The sequence below is a fragment of the Echinops telfairi genome, unplaced genomic scaffold (assembly GCF_000313985.2).
Source record: "Echinops telfairi isolate 266 unplaced genomic scaffold, ASM31398v2 ScPeMD7_4;HRSCAF=17, whole genome shotgun sequence".
NCBI classification, from domain to species: domain Eukaryota; kingdom Metazoa; phylum Chordata; class Mammalia; order Afrosoricida; family Tenrecidae; genus Echinops; species Echinops telfairi.
In genome coordinates, this window is record NW_022103900.1 from 23,449,106 (window position 1) to 23,469,801 (window position 20,696).

At 42.3% G+C, this 20,696-nt stretch overlaps 1 protein-coding gene across 5 annotated transcripts in view; it reads right to left on the reverse strand.

Moving 5' to 3' along the window:
- Nucleotides 1–20,696, reverse strand: part of FMNL2 (formin like 2) — a 345,204-nt gene that overhangs the window by 96,515 nt on the left and 227,993 nt on the right. For all 5 annotated transcript variants that reach the window (XM_030887752.2, XM_030887757.2, XM_045298702.1 and 2 more), the window contains exons 3-4: nt 12,719–12,799; nt 6,061–6,137 (exon numbers count right to left, since the gene is read on the reverse strand). In XM_030887752.2, the coding sequence (XP_030743612.1) occupies nt 6,061–6,137; nt 12,719–12,799 (158 nt within the window). The remainder of the gene's footprint in view (nt 1–6,060; nt 6,138–12,718; nt 12,800–20,696) is intronic.

Here is a 20,696-nt window from a genome sequence, read left to right on the forward strand (position 1 = left end):
CCTTAAGGATTAGCCGCCCCTTGAAGTCTTGCTTTTTTTTTTTTTTTTTTTTTTGAAGTCTTGCTTTAAAGGGAGATAGAACCCAGGGGAGCATTTTGGAGGGTTTTGTTTTTTCCCCGAGTTTCATCCTGATGTAAATTCAGGTGTATGGGTAGTTTCAGAAAGTGGAAAGAAGAGAAAGGTAGACAGCTTGCTTGATATTGTCCCCATGACACTACATCAAAAAAATGTAAGCACCTATCTTAGCACATGTAAGCCCTGGCAGTTAACTCGCTGGAGCTCCAGGGTAACAACACTGGCAAAGAAAACACCAGCAGTTAGCGCTCACTAAGCGGCTTTGCTACGAGATCTACACAAAACCACAGGGGCTGACTACTAACAACCGCATACACGGCCTCACCACATTTGCTTCTATGTGCTTGCATTTAGGGGTTTTTAATTACTCCCTAAGCTACTAGGTCCCAGGAAACATTGTCCGTTTTTTAAATACTGAGAATTAGGAAGCTTAGAAAGAGCAAGAAACTTTTTCTCCTCTCCTTTTAACAGTGGTTCTCAACCTTCCTGATGCCGCGACCCTTTAATACAGTTCCTCATGGTGTGGTGACCCCCAATCATAAAATTATTTTCGTTGCTACTTCATCACTGTCATTTTGCTACTGTTATGAATTGAGTGACCCCTATGAAAGGGTCATTCAACCCCCAAAGGGGTTGTGACCCACAGGTTGAGAACTGCTGTTTTAACAAAAGGAGACATAAGAAAGACTGGAGGTCATGATCAAAATCAAATGAATGACTTTTTGTTCTTTAAATTTAAATTTAAGTCTCTTAACCTCTCTTAGGCTGTTCTATTCCTTTGGTCTATGGACTCTACTTGCATTATTTACATTTGCTTCTGGTTGTAAATGTGTAGCCGCAAACACTTCTAATTGGGCACAGAGGTCAATTTTTAAATACTGCAAGAAACCACATGGTCCAGGTGTGTGATTGAACTTCCTTAAATGAGATGTAAATACCAATGGTTTCGATGATGAGAGTTCCCAAGGGTGCACGGACATCTGTATTCTGTAGTGGCAGTATCTGGAAAATCACCACAAGGTTAGACAATGCCTATTTTTGTTAACCCTTGAATTATGGGTCACTGGGATAGAATATCTGAAGCTGAGCCTGCCTTCAAGAATCTAGAGCAATCAGCAGCTTCGCAGCTAAAGAGACAGGAATAATGAAAAACTACCTCCGTAAAAAATTGGCTTCAGGAAAGTTAACAAAGGGTAGATGCCAATAATCACTGTTTTGTTGTCGATTGGTCAGAGTTTTATTTCAGAGCGGTGACTGTTTTCTTTCTGCCTGCCAAACTTTTAGAAGGCACAGCCATCTGGAAAATTCGGATTTCTAAGAAAGCAAAACTGCACCAAAGCAAACAAGAGAAGACACACCGTGCTTTCCCTTCCCCAGCCTCCTGTACAGAGGTCCCACAGACTGCAGGTAGAACTGCCCTCGCCGAAAAAAATCTTGAAAATTCAGAAAAGGAATAAAAGTGTCAACAAGATTTATCACAGGTAACCAAAGGCTCCAGGAATTGAGGGAATACCACTGGAAATGTTTCAACAGGCTGTTGAAGCACTAGAAGCACTAGTAGCACTAGTCTATGCCAAGAAATCTGGAAGACAGCTACCTGGCCAACTGACTGGAAGACATTCATACTTGTACTCATTCCAAAGAAAGGTGACCACACAGAAGGCTCAAATTATAGAACAGTAACACTGATATAGCACGCTAGTACTATTTGTTTAATGACCATCCAATAATGGTTGCAGCCATACACTGACGGGGCTACCAGTGTTTCAGGGCAGACTGAGAAGAGGACATGGAACAGGGGATATCGTTACTGATATCAGGTAGATTTGGGCTGGAAGCAGAGAATAACAGTCATAAAGAAATAGGTTTATTTGTGTTTTATTGACTAAGAAAAGGCATTTGACTGTGTAGATTATAACAAAATATGGACACAGCCTTTAAAAGAAGGGAATTCCAGAACAATTTATTATGCTAATTCAGAACCTGTCCATGAATGAAGAGGCAGTTGTCTGAACCTAACAAGAGAATCTTGCAAGATTTAAAATCAAGAAAGGTGTGCATCAAGGTTGTATCCTCTCATCGTACTTATTCAATCTGTATGCTGAGCAATCATCAGAGAATCTGGCTTAAATGAAGAAGAATGCGACATCAGTATTGAAGGAAGGATTATTAACAATCTGAGATATGAAGAGGACACAACCTTGCTTGCTGAAAGGGAGGAGGACTCGACGTACTTGCTGATGAAGATCAAGGATTGCAGCCTTCAGTATGGATGATAGCTCAATGTAAAGAAGACCCAAATCCTCACAACTGGACCACTAGGTAACATCATGATAAATGGAGAAAGGGTGAAGTTGTCAAGGACCTTATCTTGCTTGGATCTACAATTCATATTCATGGAAGCAACGGTCAAGAGATCAAAAGGCACATTACATTTGGGTAAATCTGCTGTGCAAGACCTTTTTAAAGGGTTGAAGAGCAAGGATGTTACTTTGAGAACTAAGGTGTGCCTGACCCAAGCCATGGTATTTTCAATTGTCTCGTGTGGATGTGAAAGTTGGACACTGAATAAGGAAGATTGAATAAGAATCAATGCACTTGAATTATGGTGCTGGCAAACAAATTGAAAAGTACCATGGACGGCCAAAAGGACCAAAAAATCTGTCTTGGAAGAAATACATCGGGAATGCTCCTTGGTGGCATAGATGGTGAAACTTCGTCTTATGTACATTGGACATGTCACCAAGAGAAACCAGTGCCTGTAGAAGAACATCATGCTAGGGAAAGTAAGGGGGTAACAAAAACCAGGAAACCCTTTAACAAGACGGATTGAAGCAGCAGGTGCAGCAACTGTCTCAGGCCTAAGAACAATTGTGAGGATGGTGCAGGACCCGGTGCTTTTTCATTTGATTGTACAATGATTGTCGCTAAGACTCAGAATCAACTCGCCAGTGCCGAACAACAACAAAGTAACTTTACTTCCTTTTTTTTTCCCCCCAGGAAGCGTCATATTGCTTTCAATCGTGATTGTATTATTTTATGGTCCCACCAGCAGTCTATGAAGGTTCCAATCTCTCTGCACCCTCTCCAGCACTTGTTTCCTGATTTTTGAAATTTGCTATCAAATCTGGGGTGAAGTGGTATCTCATTATTGTCTGATGTGCAGTGAGATCAAGAAATCTGAGTAGTGCTGATTCTGATAGAGGATTTGGATGTAGACATCCAAAGACCACATTTTAGTGCTACTAAGGGTATGTATAAACTTGAGCCAGATACTTAATCACCTTATCCTCATCTACAGTATTGGGGTTTGGGGCAATGGATGATAAAATTTAAAGAACTAATAAATAAATAAACTCATTCTTTTACAAATACACACACACACACACACACACACACACACACGACAGCGTGCAAGGAGTCCTGGTGGCACAGATCAAACTTTATCAGCTAACCAAACAGAGACAGCCCTGGGGACCTACTTCCATAAAAATACAGTCTCGAGAACCCTATGGAACAGAATAACTGCCATAAGGGTCGATAGGAGTTGAACTTCAACTTGACAACATGGAGCTTAAAAAAATGAGAAAATGATTATGACCTTGGGAGTTTCCATTAAGCACCATCCAGGAATGGCTTAGAGTCCCTGGCTGGCACAAATGGTTACCATACTCAGCTGTTAACCAAAGGATTGGAGGTTCAAGTCCACTCAGGAAGAAACGCCTAGCCAAATACTTCTGAAATTTCAGCTACTAAAATCCCCATGGAGCACAGTTCTGTTCTGACACACATCAGGTCACCATGAGTTCGAAATAACTTGAGAGCAATTGATTTGAGGTTTGGGGACAAGAATGAATGAATCAGAGGACAACTTGATACACACACACATACACCATATGTATATGTGAACACACACACACACACACACACACACACACACACATACACACAGCTCATCTCAGGCCTACCTTCATTACTCTTTGTCTTTCCTGTTTTGGTCTGCACCAGTGAGTACTGGTGGCACTGTCTGGTAAGCACTGGACTGCTAACTGAAAGGCCAGCAGTTCAATCCTACCAGCTGCTCTATGTTAGAAATAAGAGGCTACCTGCTCCCATCAAGATTTAAGCCTCAGAAACCCCACAGAGAGTTGCGTCAGAATTGACTCAGTGGCTGCGGGAGTCAGCAATGCTCCTCCTTCTCCCATATCTCCTCTCTCCTCCTTACTAACTTGCCACAGTCCCCTTCAAATTCTCACGCTCATTTCCCCACCCTACCAATTAGATAAAGTGAAACCAGCATCCTTTAGAAGGCCTGAAATTTTGCTCTTAGGCTGAAAAAAAGTTTTTTTGCACCAGAAAGTTTTCCTAAACAAAATATCACAAAGGCAAAACAACTTGCCCCACAGTTCCTTGGGATAAAGCCGCTAAAGCTATCCACCTCACCATTACACCACTTGAATCCTAAGCAACATGTTATCTGCCTACTCATAGCTACGCTAACTACAGGCCGACCTGTTCTAACTGCACTTGGTTCACATTTCAAGGGTATTTCAAGTAGTTTCAAGAGCTCTGATAAGTCAGAACCCAATTCTTTTCTATTACTATAGCTATTAAGAGTAAGTGAATGGGATTATTTCTGGCCAAATTCTTAATTCAATCGGACTCAAAGAAAATTAATTTTCTTTCTCAGTAGACTGCTCCATTTATAGAGTTTTAGGCTTTTATCGGAACCCAGAAGGAGCCTTTTACTTGACAAAGCTGCAGCTTAGAATGGTATCTCAGCAGAGCCTTAGACTTCTAACCTTGAAACTCAAGCACGTGCCAAGAATTTTTTCCCCCCGAGGAAAAGTATATTTTAAATATAATTCTTCTTTTTAATTTCTGAGAGCCACTATTTCTTAGGTCATTTGAGATAGAGAAGATAACATTCTTTGTATGGAGTTGTTCAGGGACATATCAAGTACAATTTTGTAATAATGTTGAATTAAGTGGCTATATGATTATTCAGCAAAGCAGCAGCTGGCATTTACTGGGCATTGGACACTATATTAAGTCTTTTACAACTTATCTCATTTAATTCTTAAAATATTCAAACCAGATATGAATTATTATCAGTTGACTTAGCTAAGTCATACAGTTAGTAAGCTCAACAAGGTTAGGTAATTATCTAAAATCAGGTTATCAATAAGGTTCGTGGCAAAAATTTGAACTATGGTCTTTTTTTTTCCATTAGGCAAAGAGGGCCTTTCTATTTGAGAGCCTACAGGAGTACGATGCAATCTTTGGTTCTTATTTACAGAGCAGAATTGACTCATTGGCAATGGGTTTGAAATCTTGTCAGGAGCAAGTCCAGGTGTTTTTCAGTGGAGTGTCGGGTCTGTCCAAACGATCACCTTTTTAGTTAGCAGTAGAGCACTTAACCATTGTGCCACCAAGGCTCTAAATTCAGCAAGTTGAGGAAAGTAGTTCCAACTAACCAGCTTGGAGAACAGAGAAGGATTAGAGCTCGACCAAGATTTCAGTCCATAGAGACTTGTGGGAGAGTCCTGATTTTCACATGAAACCACGCAATTGTCTGGAACTGCCCATACTCACTGCATCCAAGCAACGCATGCTACCAAACACACTGCTCTCCAACTCAGAGAGCCTGAGCAAGGCAGAGGTTGAGAATGTCTACAGAAGCAGGACGCGGTCTTTCTCCCGGGCAGCACGCAGGTGGTTTTCAAACTGCTGATGTTGCAGTTAGGAGGTCAACTCATAACCTGCTATGGGTTTGATATATATCCTAAATGAAAACAATCTGTCTTGATTCTATTGATCCTTGTACAGTGATTCACTAAACGTCATCAACCATCTAAGCATCAGTCTTTTAAAGTATAATGAACAATAATAAAGAAACTTAACTCTTTCCATATGATTTGGTTACATTATAAGGTTTCTAAATGCCTTAGCCTTCAAGCTAACATGTTAAGGGGGCACACTTACCCAATGTGGTTGGTTCTTAAGGAAATTTCCAGTTCTCTTAGCACTTGTGTGGATTCTTGAACACGCCGCCTGAATTTCTGTAATTCAAGAAAATATATCCTCGTGAAACACACTTTACCAACTGCTATAACTGCAGCTTAATTATCTTTAATCTAATATGAAATAGTTGTGCTTCAAAAGTAGTGTGGTAGTTACATAATCTCATGTCAACCTGAGGCTATTAAGAGTGAAGGGGTGGAGTCTAGCCTGTCTATCAGGTCACAGCGGATGAAGCTTCTTTGTGGGTGTGGCCTTCTCGTGAGGATTCTGGGAACTTCCTCTCTTTCTCCCTGGAGGAGGGCCACACTCTGTCCTGCTTCTCTTTCCTGTTGAGGAGCCAGACTCAGAGAACCAGAGGTGCCAGCGCCAAGATGCTTCCACCGGCATTGGGTCCACAAGTCTTTACACCCACCGGCCTATGATCTTCATGCACTCAGCCTCACTGCACGTGGCTGTGGGAGTCTGAGGAGGGCTTTATGGACTAGTATCAGGCATATGGGCTAATATCAGACTTATGGACTAGATCTGGACTGGTTTGGGATGTTTTCTCAATATATAATTGCTCTTTGATAAAAGCTCTCTCCTACACATATATAATGTCCCTGGATATGCTTCTCTAGTTAATCAGAAAAACAGAAAGAGATTCCCTCAAATTTTTCTTGTCCCAAACTGCACACATTTTCTCATCATATATATCAGGTTATGAGAAATGACTGTAAAAAATCACTTATTTCATGGAATACACATCTTTGGCTACAATGATTGCTTCCTACACCACGTATGCAACAACATTCAACCACCGTGTCTACTGGCAGGGCCACCAAGAACACAGCAGGTTTGAAGACTCCTTTAAGAGCACTCACAGAGCTCTGCTTGTCGTCATGCTCACAGCTGTGACTCGTTACAGTGAAGGTCTACAAAGCAGAATCAGCCAGGGGAAAGAGTTTGTGAGGCCAGTCTGAAGGGAACCAGGCATGAGTCTCCACGTGTCCTCTCCCAGTGGAGTGACACAGAACAAACTGTGACAGCAAATGTGAAATGTGGGCACCAGGAAAACTCATGAGAGGCTCTGTACTGGGGGGGGGGCGGTCACTTAGGCACCCTCTGCTACAGCACATGAAAATACCAGATTTCCAGAAGGCAGCAAGCATTGCATTTAAATATATCATTTCCACAGTTAAGGCACAATTAGACATCCTTCATCAGGGAATGGTAGGAACAATCTCGAAATCCAAGTTCCCAGATGCCAGCCAAAGACTTATCCTTGCAAGCAGGCAATGTGGGGCCTGCTGTGACAAATCTAACACATGTCAAAAGTAAGCATTCACAGTCACCACTTTTCCAGAGTGTTCACTGAGAGGGTCCTCCTCTGGAACACCCTCCACCATCCTCAATCTGGAATGCCCACCTTCACACACACACACCCCCCACCGGTCTCTGATACTCCCACCACTTCCAGCACTCCCTTAGGTCTGCTCTCATCAACAAATCTTCTCGGATAATATGTTCATCTCTCTACCCTCCAGACTTAAATAATCATCAAGATATCAAAGGTTTCATGTCATACGCGTTCCTGGATACACATTTTCTGCAAAAAATATGTATCTGCACAGGTAACATCTCAGACCACATGGGAAGAGGAACAGTTGATATGCAGTGTCTTCTTGAAGAGTTAGTTCTACGCTATTTGTGTGACAGATCCAATATTTTATCCTACTCTGCCTTAAGATGCCAGCACCCGTCTCCCCAGGGCCACCACAATTGGACAGCCAAGCTCCTGGTCTCTGGAGGCGACTCCGATGGCTTGGGAGAAGAGTTCCCCAGGGCTCCAAGGAAGGGCAAGAGGCTGAGAATGAGGCTCCCAGGCAGTGGCTGGAGGAGCTACAGCCCGCGGGAAGACCTAGGGCCCCGGAGAAGCCATGGAGCACGGCACTCCGCAAGCACGGCTCCTGTGACCTTGGTTCTATCTCTTCGGCGGGCTCCCTGCTTCTCCACCAACTGCTTCTCCGCAGGACCTCATGAAAGCAAACCATCTCGGTTTCCCCAATTAGCACCTCTATAGACTTTCTAAGGCCGTGGTTCTCAACCTGTGGGTTGTGACCCCTTTGGGTGTCGAACGACCCTTTCCAGGGGTCACCCAATTCATAACAGTAGCAAAATTACAGTTATGGAATAGGAAAAGAAATAATTTTATGGTTGGGGGTCACCAGGTCATGAGGAACTATATTAAAGGGTCGTGGCATTAGGAAGGTTGACAACCACTGTTCTAAGGTATAATCCAGATATAGTGGAATGTATGGAGGGACATTATCCTTAAAGAGATTTTTTTTTTTTTTTAAGGAGAAGGCACTCAACCCCCTTTTCAAGAAAAGCCTAAGGAAACAGAAGAGACATCTACAGTCTGATCCAGTCCAGAGCTCCCTGGACACTAAGGCCACTTCAGAACAGTACGGAGTCGTACAAGATGAGTGGATAAGAGGTTTTCTCACTAGCCTCTTCCCATGGAGAGGAAAGTCAGGCCTAGAGTAGGAGGGAGTCACTGGGGGCAATGCTGCAGCAGGTGACGGAAAGGAAGAGAAGGGAGACAAAATATTTTTCTCTGTATTTTTAAAGGAAGTTAAGACCTGTGGTTACACAGCTGAGACAACTATCATTTCCAGCTGTGCTGGCTGCTCCAAAGTGGGCGTTTCCGAGTTAGGGTCAGGAGTCTGAGGATGATTTAGGTCGAGTTGTATCCCCCACCCCCAACCCACCCCTGCTCCCCAAGACGTTGTATTGAAGTCCTAATCTCAGGGACCTCCAAAGAGACTGTGTTTGAAAATACAGTTTTGAAGATGTTATTAGTTAACTTGAGATCATATTAAATTAAGATCAGTCCTAATTCTAAATGAGCAGACACCTATAAGAGACACAGACAGATGCAGAGAGGAAATGGCCATGTAATGATGGAAGCATTCATTGGAGTTAAGCTGCCATACATACTCCAAGGAATACCTGTGGCTACCAGAGCTGAAAAGGAGCCGTGGTTGGCATAGTGGTTATGCTCTGGGATGCTAACCATGAGGTTAGCAGTTCAAAACCCTCAGCCACTCCTTGGGAGAGCAAGAGTTTCCACTCTTGTAAAGTGTTACAGACTTGGAAACCGACAGGCAGTTCTACCCTGTCCTATAGGGTTTCCATAACCAGATGACAATTACCAGAAGCTGGGAGACACAGAAAAGGATCTTTCCCCGGAGCCTTCACGGAGATACTGGCCCTGGTGATACCCTGGATTCAAATTCCAGCTTCCAGACTGTAAGACAATAATATATTTCTGTTGTTTTCAGCCACCAACTTTCTGATACTTTGTTACAGCAGCCACAGGAAATTAACATTGAGGCTATCTGCACATGTAGCCGTTAGTAAATCATTCAGTGTTATAAGCTACACAGTCAGGTCTCAGGATACTGAATCTGGTCTTATTCACAGTTGATCTTGGCCTTTGCTGGTCCCCTAACTCTGCCTTTTGCTTTCCAGGGAAAGGCTGTTTCTTAGCTACATCATCATCCACAAGAGCTTGCAGGGTAACCTTGAGGATGTAACAAGAGTTATTTTAAAAGGGGTTTCTGCTGAAGGACTATGAGATGCATATTGAAACAAAATAACCAAAGCAAAACTCTATAAGGAAATAGTAATAACAACAACAGCAGCCAACTTTTACCCTTTGAAAGTGTGTATTATGTCATCTTAAGAATGGGAGGACCTGCAGACTGGGCTCTGGCCTAGAGCAGAGATCCTTGGCATCTGCTTCTCTAACACATAAATAATGAGTGCTAACACTTTGCACTTCTACAGTGTATCCAGAATACTTTCCAACAGCCCAGAGAGAAATTGCGGGCCTGTGGGACCAGCAGAAAGGAACCAGGTAGGATCCATTAGCAGTCTGAACCAGCCTCACTTCCCTCCCCATGAAAAAGGAGACTCTGTGATGAGCCCATGGGGGCAGCTGAGCCCATGCAGAGGCAAACAATAGGTTTTGTTTTACAAAGGCAGCAGCGGAGGACCAGACTCCTTTCTTCATGGGCTGCAGCCTTTTTTTTTTTGCCCCCAGGCTAGACATGATCACATCCCTCAATGCACACACTAATAAACCCTGATGGCAAACGAGGCAGTTGCTTTGGCAAGTTCTCGTCATAGAGATATCTAATTTAGGCTATTCCTTCCCTACCCTACAGGGTTTCAATTTAAAACTATTCAGAAGAAAATCTAAATAGAAGGTACTTAAGAAACTTTTTTTCTCCCGAAAGAGAGCAAATTAGTATCTTCTCTTCAATTCCAACAAAAAAGGTTAGCCAATGAAGTATCTGAAAGCTCCAGAGGAGGTTGAAAGAAGACTGCTCAAATTTAAAGCCCAGATCTCAAATCCTCTTTTTGACCCTCCGGCCAAAATACAGTTGAGAACCTTAAACTCATCTGAGCTGCAAACATGCCTTCTCCCAAAGAAAAGTGCGCACTCTCTTCCTCGCTAGGATCCAAGTCTTATAATCATGTCGTGTGGAACAGATCATCTTTGACTGCCAACTTCCTGACAGTCATCATACTAAAGCCAGGTGAGTGATTCAATAGCCATCTTATTTTGTTTTTTAAAAGCTGAGTGATGGCTCTTGAAAGAGGAGGCAGAGACCCAACAAGGCCACTCAGGTGAACTCTCTCAGTCCAGAGCAGGGGCTTCAAAATGAGGATCTAGGCCATCTTTTATCATCACTCTTTCAATTTGTGAGGGAAGGAAATACTTTCTGGGAAGATCTTTTGTTGTTGATGGGTTGTTGTTTTTAACAATCATTTTCTTTGCCTTAAGTCAGAAGTAGTCAGTGGGGAGAAGGGGGGCTGTGCCAGGAGGCCAAGTCAACGTCTCTGACGGTACGGGGTCTGGGCCTGGAATCCAAGAAGTGCTTGCTCACTAGTCGTGGTTTACTTTCTCTCTCTCTTCCTGCCTGCTTTCTCTTCAGAATTTGAAAAATGCTGAGCCAATTATTTGGGGATGGAATGTATGCTGTTCCAGCAACCAGTTACGTGGGAGGCTAAACTGAGATGGAAGTCTTGTGCACAAAGACGGGCAGTTTCCCCAGGGCGCACAGCGCTGGGGTCTGCCAGTACCAGCCTGCAGGTGTGCCCGCTTGAGGATTTCTGAAAACATCCTAGCATCTTACTGCCCCTTTCCCTTTCACCCTCTCATCTGATAAAACAGAAATGCTCTACTAGGAATTAAACAACTATCTTACTTAAAGAGGACTGACTCAAAAAATCACATTCATGGCCATCAAGTAGATTCTGACTCATAGTGACCCTATAGGCAGGGAAGGGCTGCTCCTGTGGGTTTCCAAGACTGTAACTCTTTAGGGGACTAGAAAGTCCAGTCTTTCTCCCATGAAGAGGCCTGAAAGCAGCTCTTAAAGAAAAGAAGCATGTATGTGTCATGTTGTGTGTGTGTGTGTGTGTGTGTGTAGTAACTCAGTGATTTAATAACCGTTGAAGGTAAGTGACTCCCTTTACAAGGAAACACACTTCTAAACACGCTCTTCTAAATATGCTCTTGCGTGAGATGGATGTGTGTACACACACGCACACACAAACACACAAAGGAGCAAAGTGTCAGGATATTATCCAAAAGGAAATGACAAGTGTTCTTTTTTGCTGGATTTTCTTTTTTTTAATAGAAGGTGATGGATAATGAAGGAAAGGGGGAAGATTAGAACAGCAACAAAACAAGAGCCTTGAAAAACAGTGGGGAAGCAGAAAAAAGGAGTCCCGAGCTGAAAACAACAGAAGGCAAGTGGCTCACGATATTTTCTCTGCGGCCTTGAAGGCGGGAGTGCAAGGTCAATGGGAAACAAGTGATATCTGGAGATGAGGCCCTTTCCCTGTCTTGAGCAAGGACAGTGCTGCCCTGAGCCATCCCTAGACCAACCAGGGCCCGCAGGGCTGTGCCAGGCTGCATGCTCTACCACAAGGCATCGGTTTAAACCAATTGTGTGGCGACACAAAGCAGGGCTTGTTTGTAAAAGAAGAGAAGTGGTTGAGAAGGGATGGGCTATTCTATTTTCGCCTTACCTTCTTGGGGGGTAGGGGTAAGAGAAACGGCTGAAAGGCATCAGCACAGGATGTGAGTGCACAGCTGGGATGACAAAGCCCCAGTTATTTTTCAAGGTCTCTGGAAATGCACCAAGGCATGAAAGACAAACCTTCCCTTTGCAAGGCCTGCTTCCCGGGACGGGGTGGGGGCTAAACACTCTGGTCGCTATGAGTTGGAATTGACCCCACAACGCTGGGTTTGGTTTTTTCCATTTAGGAACACCTCTGGACAGGACTCACAGGCCTGTGGAAGTGGAAGTGGCAGTGACTTACTAACCATGGGGCGTGTGTGACTCCCTTTGCAAGGAAACACACTTCTAAACATGCTCTTGCATGAGAAGGGCGGCGTTTTTCTTTGTCTCCTTGATGTTGTCGGTCTCCAAAGGTGGTTTTCCTGGAGGGTCCGGCAGACTGTCATGCAAAGGAAGGAAGAAGGCCTTCAAATGCAGGAGGACTCTGCCAGCCAACCAGGAAACGGCAACAAAGGGTGGAAGCAAATCCATCTTACCTTCCTGGTTACAGCTGGATCCAGATAGCCTTTGAGCTTTTGAATATATGTATGGGGAGGATTCTTCACCTGGAATCGTTCCTGCAAGAACAAAGGTGAGAGTGTGAACACTGGGAAGGTGCCTATCCACAGACCGACTGCACCCATCATATGAATACAGCCATGCAAAGAATCATGTATGCACTAGCTGTGCTGAAGCACTCTGGGAGATGGTAACAGCCTCATTTCACATAGGAAACAGATGAGGTGATAAAACCATACATACAAATACCAAGATTAAGTAGCTATAAACCAGACCCATGGGTGATGCAAATCGAAGGTGTGCAATGACTACTGATCTTAAAGCTTGACAGTTCAAACCCACCCAGGGGTTTCACAGAAGAAAGATCGGCAATCTGCTTCTCTAAAGAATAAGAACGCCCTGTTCTGGATGTGAACAGCCTCACTACCATGCAAGATGCATTGGATAATGGATTCTGCAGATGCACTTAGGTTAAAATGTCGTGCACTCCCATTTGCTCTTCCTTATGACCCATTTAAATTTGTTCTAGTTTTTAAATATTTTCTGCATTCTTTTTGATTGAGGTTTTAAATGTTTTACTTTGTTATTCTTGTTAATTTGCTATTGCCTTTGTTTTTTAATGTTTTTCTGTAAATGAAACCCAGGATAGGTAAATCTATAGAGAAAGTAACTGGATTGATGGTTCCTTAGGGGTATGGCAGGAGGTTGAGGAGGAAATAGCGAGCTAGTAACAATGAGTACAAGCATGAAGAAAACGACGATCTAAAGCTGACTGTCGTGACGACTGCACTCTCCTTCTTGATGTGACTGAACTATTGAATTGCATGGCACGTGAACTATATGATAAAAAAAACTGTTGAGGAAGGAAAAATATATTTTATTCTACTCCATAACCCATATGCCCTTCACACACACACACACACACACACACACACACACACACACACACACACAATGTTGTTCAATACCTTTAGATGATTCAAAAAAATAGTGGCCCTATAAGAAAGTACAATCACACATGCATATGGCGGGGCTACAAAAAGTCATGGAAAAATTGAATTATAAGATAATTTTTCCACAAACTTTCTGAAGACCCCTCAAATGGATATGTGTGAATAGGAGTCCTGGTGGCATAATGGTTATGCATTGGGCTGCTATCCACAAGGTCAGCAGTTCAAAACCACCAGAGCTTCAAGGAAGAAAGAGGAGGTTTTCTACGCCCATAAGCTTTACAGTCTCATTTCTGAATAAATTTCTACCCAACACTTGGTGAACCACACTCTGAACAAAGCATTATGATGACCTTAAATGCTGACCTTCCAGGGAATATGGCATCCTCCAAGGGGCACACCAGAAGAACTCATCTTGGAAGCCTGACTGAACTAGGCCCAACCTCAAAACTACCTGTACCCCTGGACTTAGGGCCCAATTTCCCTGATGGGGGAGGAAGCAAAGGATGGCTACCCCAAGATGGTGGAAATGGTAGTCACTGGACCTTGGGTGGGACCCCTAGTTTAGTGGAACCCAGAACCACCATATATTTAGTACCTCAATGCTCCCCTTGCATTAATATAACAGGTATCTGATAGGCAAGGATTGCCCTCATAAGGAATTTACAGGAAATGTTCCCATTGCACCAACCCCTGTGCTCAATATGAATAGAGCTCAGTCGTTTTAAGAATTCAATCAGTACACAGCAACAACTCATGGATTTCAGTTTGCAGCTGAATTATTCTCAAATGAGCTCAACAGCACCTTAAATTATGGATGTTATCAATGCAATTGCTTTATACCCCAGGGGGATGATTGACAATGTTTTGTTTGTTTTTGTCAGAAAATGATAATATGACCTCTAAAGAAAACCAGAGTTGTTCATAACCTGTGGGTGGGCAGATGGGTTTTGGGCTCCCACATAATTCTAGCCCCAATCCAAGAACAGTTAGTTCTGATAACATGGCCCTGCTTGATACTCGCCTTCACAAAGAGATCACCGAAGATAAGACTAGTGCAGCAAAGTGCGGTGAACAAACCAGATGGTGCTTGGCTATCAACTGGAATAGTGTCTGGGTCTTCGAGGCTTGTATTCAAACAAGCAGCCATTTAAGTGAGGCATCAACTGAGTCCACATGGAAGAAGCACATCGCATGGAAGATGTGTGATCCAAAGATGACAAATAACAAAATCCAAATATGATTAAGGGGAAATCATCAGAGCTTAAACTGTGAACACTCAATTTGCAGAAGGCTATGGAGGACAATGGGAGCCCCAAACCCATCTGCAGCATATACAGTCAGGTTAAGCCTCTGGCAGATCCCCTCTAGCCACAGGCGGGAGACATGAATAGCTTTATCATCAGACAGGGATTGAAACTTGGTTATGGTGCTGGAACTACGGTCTAATATGATACTTGGTCAGCTGACGTCCCTTTTGACCTAACCTATAATTTCTCTAAGGTTAAATATTTTTTGCTTATCGCACAATAGCAATTTCCTCTCTCTCTTCTTTTTTTAATATATTGCTGGTAGCCTTTTCTTTCTTACTCTTTAAACTTATCTTTATATTATTTTTTTCTATTTCACTGTTTTTTTTCTTTTGTTTCTGAAGCACGGAAGTGAATGCACAGATACAATAACTGATACATTGGCTTATCGGCGACAAGGCGGGAAAGGTTGGGGAGCACACAATGAATGACGGAGGAGGGAGGATGCACTAGAACTGATTGTGAAACCAGTTGTATGTACAACTTTTTAAAAAGTGACTTAACTATGGAAGTGTATGATATGTTAATTTTATATCAATAATTTTTTTAAAGAGTTGCCATTTCAGAAACCCACAGGAGCAGTTCAGAACATAAGCCCATAGGGTCACTGTGAGCTGTCATCGACTGGATGGCAGTGAGTTTGGTTTTTTGGATTATGAATGTATATGCATAGAGGGAGCCCTGGTGATGCGACAGTTCAGCACTTAGGACTATTAATCACAGGGTTGGTGATTAAGTTCAGCTGGTCCGTGGAAGACAAGGTCTGGCAACCTGCTCTGGTAACGATTAGAGCCTTGGAGACCCTATGGGACAGTTCTGCTCTGTCTACAGTGTCACTCTGAGTTTAAAACCTATCTTACAGTACCCAACAACATATAGGTGTATACATCTACAGATATGCACATATACACACATATATACAAACACAAATATCTATCTCTCCATCTATGTATACATATATCTATGAAAGGAAATAATTAACATGAAAGTCAAGATGGGAGGTCTAATTGGGAGGAAAGATTGTAATCAAGATGGAAAATACAGAGCACTCCCAAGAGGCTAGCAATGTTTGTTCTCTGTTCCCTACCTGAGAGCAAGGGAATCCTTCAAATAGACACAGTCATTGGTCCCATGGATTGGATTACAGGCAAATCTAAATTTAATAAACACAATTGTTCAAATGGACATCATGCTTGCCAAAGCAAAGGGGCAGCGAAATATAGGAAGGCCTTCAACAAATCGACACAGTGGCCTCAACAAGGGGCTCAAACCCAGGAGTGGTTGTGAGACTGGTGCAGGACTGACCACTGGTTCAAGAGGCTGTGCAGAGAGAGGGTCACTCAGGACCGGGACTGACCGGAGGGCACCTAATGACAACAATGACACCTTTCCTCTTGCTATTCCTTTTCCTCGAGTCTTTGAGTTCTTTACTCGTTGCATTCCCAACAAAGAGAATATACAGGAACTTGCATCTTAGAACAAAAATTAGACTGGCATCAGAGGTACTTCTCACAAAACGCAGCTTACATGCAGGGATTCAAATAAGGTCATTAGGAAATCTTAATTATGTTTCCAAAACTTAAGGTTGTTTGTCTAATCTCAAACAAAGCTACTGTTTGAGATATAAACCCAGTACCTGCCTCACCAAACCATTTATTTTCTGTCTTCCATATGGTTTGTAGAGCAATGAAAAATTGGAGCAATATTTGTTAGAATTTTAGCATCTTGCCAGAAACATGAATTTTTAAAGGTCTTGGGTAGATTATAGGCACCATATTCATTTGTTATGTTTTTCTTTAACTAGTAGAGTTTTTGATTTTACATTGAAACTTAAAATTGTCTGGCTGGACTAAAGTTCTCCATTAGCCTCGCTTTCAAAGCTGCTTCATAAGCCACATGCTATTTTTCCAACAACTAATTACTAATTTCTCCATACCACTGGTATGAAGTCCTCAACTTGAATTATATTATATAGAAGAAGCATAAGGGGACTTCAAAATATTTTTAGACAAACAGGATTAGGAGATAATGGAATTTTTCCACAAAAAAATTTTGGGGTTTCTACTCCTGTAAAGAGTAACAGTGGAGGATAGGAGCCAGTCAGGATGCAGTGTAGCAACAATGAAACATAAAACTTTCCTCTAGTTCCTAAATGCTTCCCGCCCCCCCACCACCACTATCATAATCCCAATTCTACCTTATAAATCTGGCTAGACCAGAGGATGTACACTGGTAAAGATAGGAACTGGAAACACAGGGAATCCAGGACAGATGATCCCTTCAGGACCAGTGGTGAGAGTGGCAATATCTGGAGGGTGGAGGGAGGGTGGGGTAGAAAGGGGGAACCAACTACAAGGATCTACATATAACCTCCTCCCTGGGGGATGGACAACAGAAAGTGGGTAAAGGGAGATGGCGGACAGTGTAAGAGATGACAAAATAATAATACTTTATAAATTATCAAGGGTTCATGAGGGAAGGGGCAGCAGGGAGGGAGGGGAAACATGAGGATCTGATACCAAGGGCTCAATCAGAAAGCAAATGTTCTGAGAATGATGATGGCAACAAATGTACAAATGTGCTTTACACAATGGATGGATATATGGATTGTGATAAGAGTTGTCCGAGCCCCCAATAAAATGGCTTTAAATAAATAAGAAAAAAGAAAGAAAAGAGCTGTAAGAGCCCCTAATAAAATGATTTATTGAAAAACTTAAAAAAAATTTAATAAATTAATTAAAAACACGATTCTCATCTTTCCAGCTCTTTAATCTTATTCTTATCTTTTCTTCTTATCTTTCCGGGAAACAAGGAAAATGTATTTTAAAATGAAATAAAATCATAGAGGTATGATTTCTCCCAAAGGGCACCTGTAGAAATGCAGTCTTTCCTTGCTTGAAAACAAGTTGATAAAGAATACAATATCACAGTTTTTATTAAAGGAAATCTGGTTATGCAAGTGACTAAAGTGCTTGACCGCTAATGCAGCCAAAAGGTTGGCAGTTTGAACCCACAGTCACTCCTCAAGAAAAAGTTATGACAGCTTGCTTCCTTAAAGACTGACAACCTCAGAAACCCTAAAGGGCAGCTGAACTCTGTCCTACAATACAGTGATGACTGAGGATCAACCCAACAGCAGTTCATTGTAGGGTTGTTGCTAGAAGCTTCAAGTGTACTGGCCAAATGGGCTTGCTAACAGTAAACCCCAGAAATGGGCATATCTTAGGCACCAATCACAGGTAGCATTAGATAAGGACAGACCTTTCCGTCAAGTGGTAAACCACCGCACAGCTTATTCCATGGAGAACTACTCAACGGCTGTGGAAAGAGAGCTAGCTTCTACTCGGAAGAAGGGCAGAGCTGAGTGAAGTAGGGTTCATTACCCTCAGATTTATCATTCAGATGAGTCAGATATGATTACACACAGATGGAATGAATAAAGGAGCAGCGGAAAACTACGGGGAGACTAAGGCAATTTCCTTCTCAGAAAGGAATCAGAGGCGGAGAAAAAGTACTCCCCACAAATACTATGAACATACTAAACAAACCGTTTCCTAGTCCTCTTATCATAAACATACCCCCTGGCTCATAAATATATCTTTATTAGCACTTAAAATAGCTATATAAATGTTTTCTTACATAGAGATTGGCCACAGAGTCCCTATACAAGATAGGGATCAGTCTCTCTTCTTTGTTAGCTGCTAATCGAAAATTGGCAGTTCAAAGCCCCTCATAGCTCTGCTGGAAGAAAGATGTGGCATTCTGCTTCAGTAGAGACTGAAAGCTTTGGGCAGTGCCCCTCTGTCCTACAGGGTCACTATGAGTCAGAAGTGACCCGACAGCAACACGTTTATTTTTGTTCTCTGCACCAGTATCATTTATATTGAACACTTACTACATAAAATTTATATTATAATTTATATAAATTTATATTATAATGTAATTTCTATTATTCTAAATTCCTATTTAGAACAGTTAAAAGTGAAGAGGTCAGACTATCAAGCACATGGCCTTTCTGTGTTTCAAAGCATAAATATTGTTCCTTGTGTGCTGTCTCTGCCAGCACTTTTCCCTCCCCACAAATGAATGTAAGCTCCCATAGGGGAGCAATTTTTATTTTGTTCACCATTCTTATTCCCAGTACATAAAGCAGTGCCTAGGACATATAGGAATTATTACTTATTAAGTTTGGGTGCACGAATGATGCCGGTCGTTGCTGATACAGAGTTAACTACCCTGCTACACTGACTAAGATGTGTGAATCAGCAGCAAAGCAAGCTTCTGAGGGTATAAACTAAGCAAACAGTACTTAACCGATTTCCACCGTATCCTGGACCAGCAAAAGGCACAGCTGAGCAGACGACTATAGCTTAAAATGTGCACACACACACACACACCCAAAACAACTTACACATAATGTATGATTATGGATGATCCCTTTAGGACCAGTGGTGAGAATGGTGATACCATGAGGGTGGAGTAGATAGAGGGAACTGATTATAAGGATCTATATATAACCTCCTCCCTGGGGAACGGACAACAGAACAGTGAGTGAAGGGAGCCGTCGGACAGAGTAAGATATGACAAAATAATCATTTATAAATTACCAAGGGTTCATGAGGGAGGAGGGGAAAATGAGGAGCAGATGCCAGGGGCTTATATGGAGAGCAAATGTTTTGAGAATGATGAGCGTAATGAATGTACAAAAATGCTTTATACAACTGATGTATGTATGGATTGTGATAAGAGTCGTATGAGCCCCCAATAAAATGATTTAAAAATAAAGAGTTACAGTCTTGGCCAGTCCTATAGGGTCGCTATGAATTGGCATCAACCGGATGGCAGTAAGTTTTTAGAGTTTTTGTATTATTCTTACAGATGAAACATAACCACATTCTTTAGTCATCAAGATATGTCAACATGAAACACTAGGCCATTGGGAAGAGCTTTTAAAAAAAATTTCCATTCTAAAAGTGACTGTAGCGATGTTTGTACACCTATATGATTGAAATGTTGAATTATGAAATATCAATTATGGCATGATATATGAAACATATGCCAATAAAAGTTTAAAAATGAAATAAAAATATCCTTCAAATGTCTAAATTGAGCAGTATCACCACCAATCTGAGCTCCTACCATTTATTTGTATATGTGATGAGGCATTCTTCATAGAAAGTTTCAGAACCAAACACATCAATTATCTGAGGTTTTCCATTGTTCCCATAAACATTCAAAGAGGAGACGCGCATGCCTGCACTATTCGTGTGTACTACACCACCACTGCCGCGGCGTTCACTCCAACCCTCCTAACTTGACAGCGCAGAGGAGGACTGCCCCTTCTGCTCTCTGGGCTGTATGTCTTTGCAGGGACAACCAGCCTCATCTTTCTATTGAGAAGGGACTAGTGGGTTCGAACTGCTGACCTTAAAGTCAGCAGCCTAAACTGGAGCCATAGTGGTAAGCAGTTAGGTATCTGGCTGCTAGCCTAAAGTTTGAGCCTACCCAATAGCTCTTCGAGAGGAAAGCAGACAATTTGCTTGCATCATGATTACAATTCAGAAAACTGTGTGGGGCAGGTTTACCATGCCCATGGCATTGCTATGAGTTGAAATCTACCCTGTAATCCCTAACCAACAAGACCCTACAAACCGGTCTGTCTAAATAAAATAGGCTGGATGAACAATCTGGAGGAG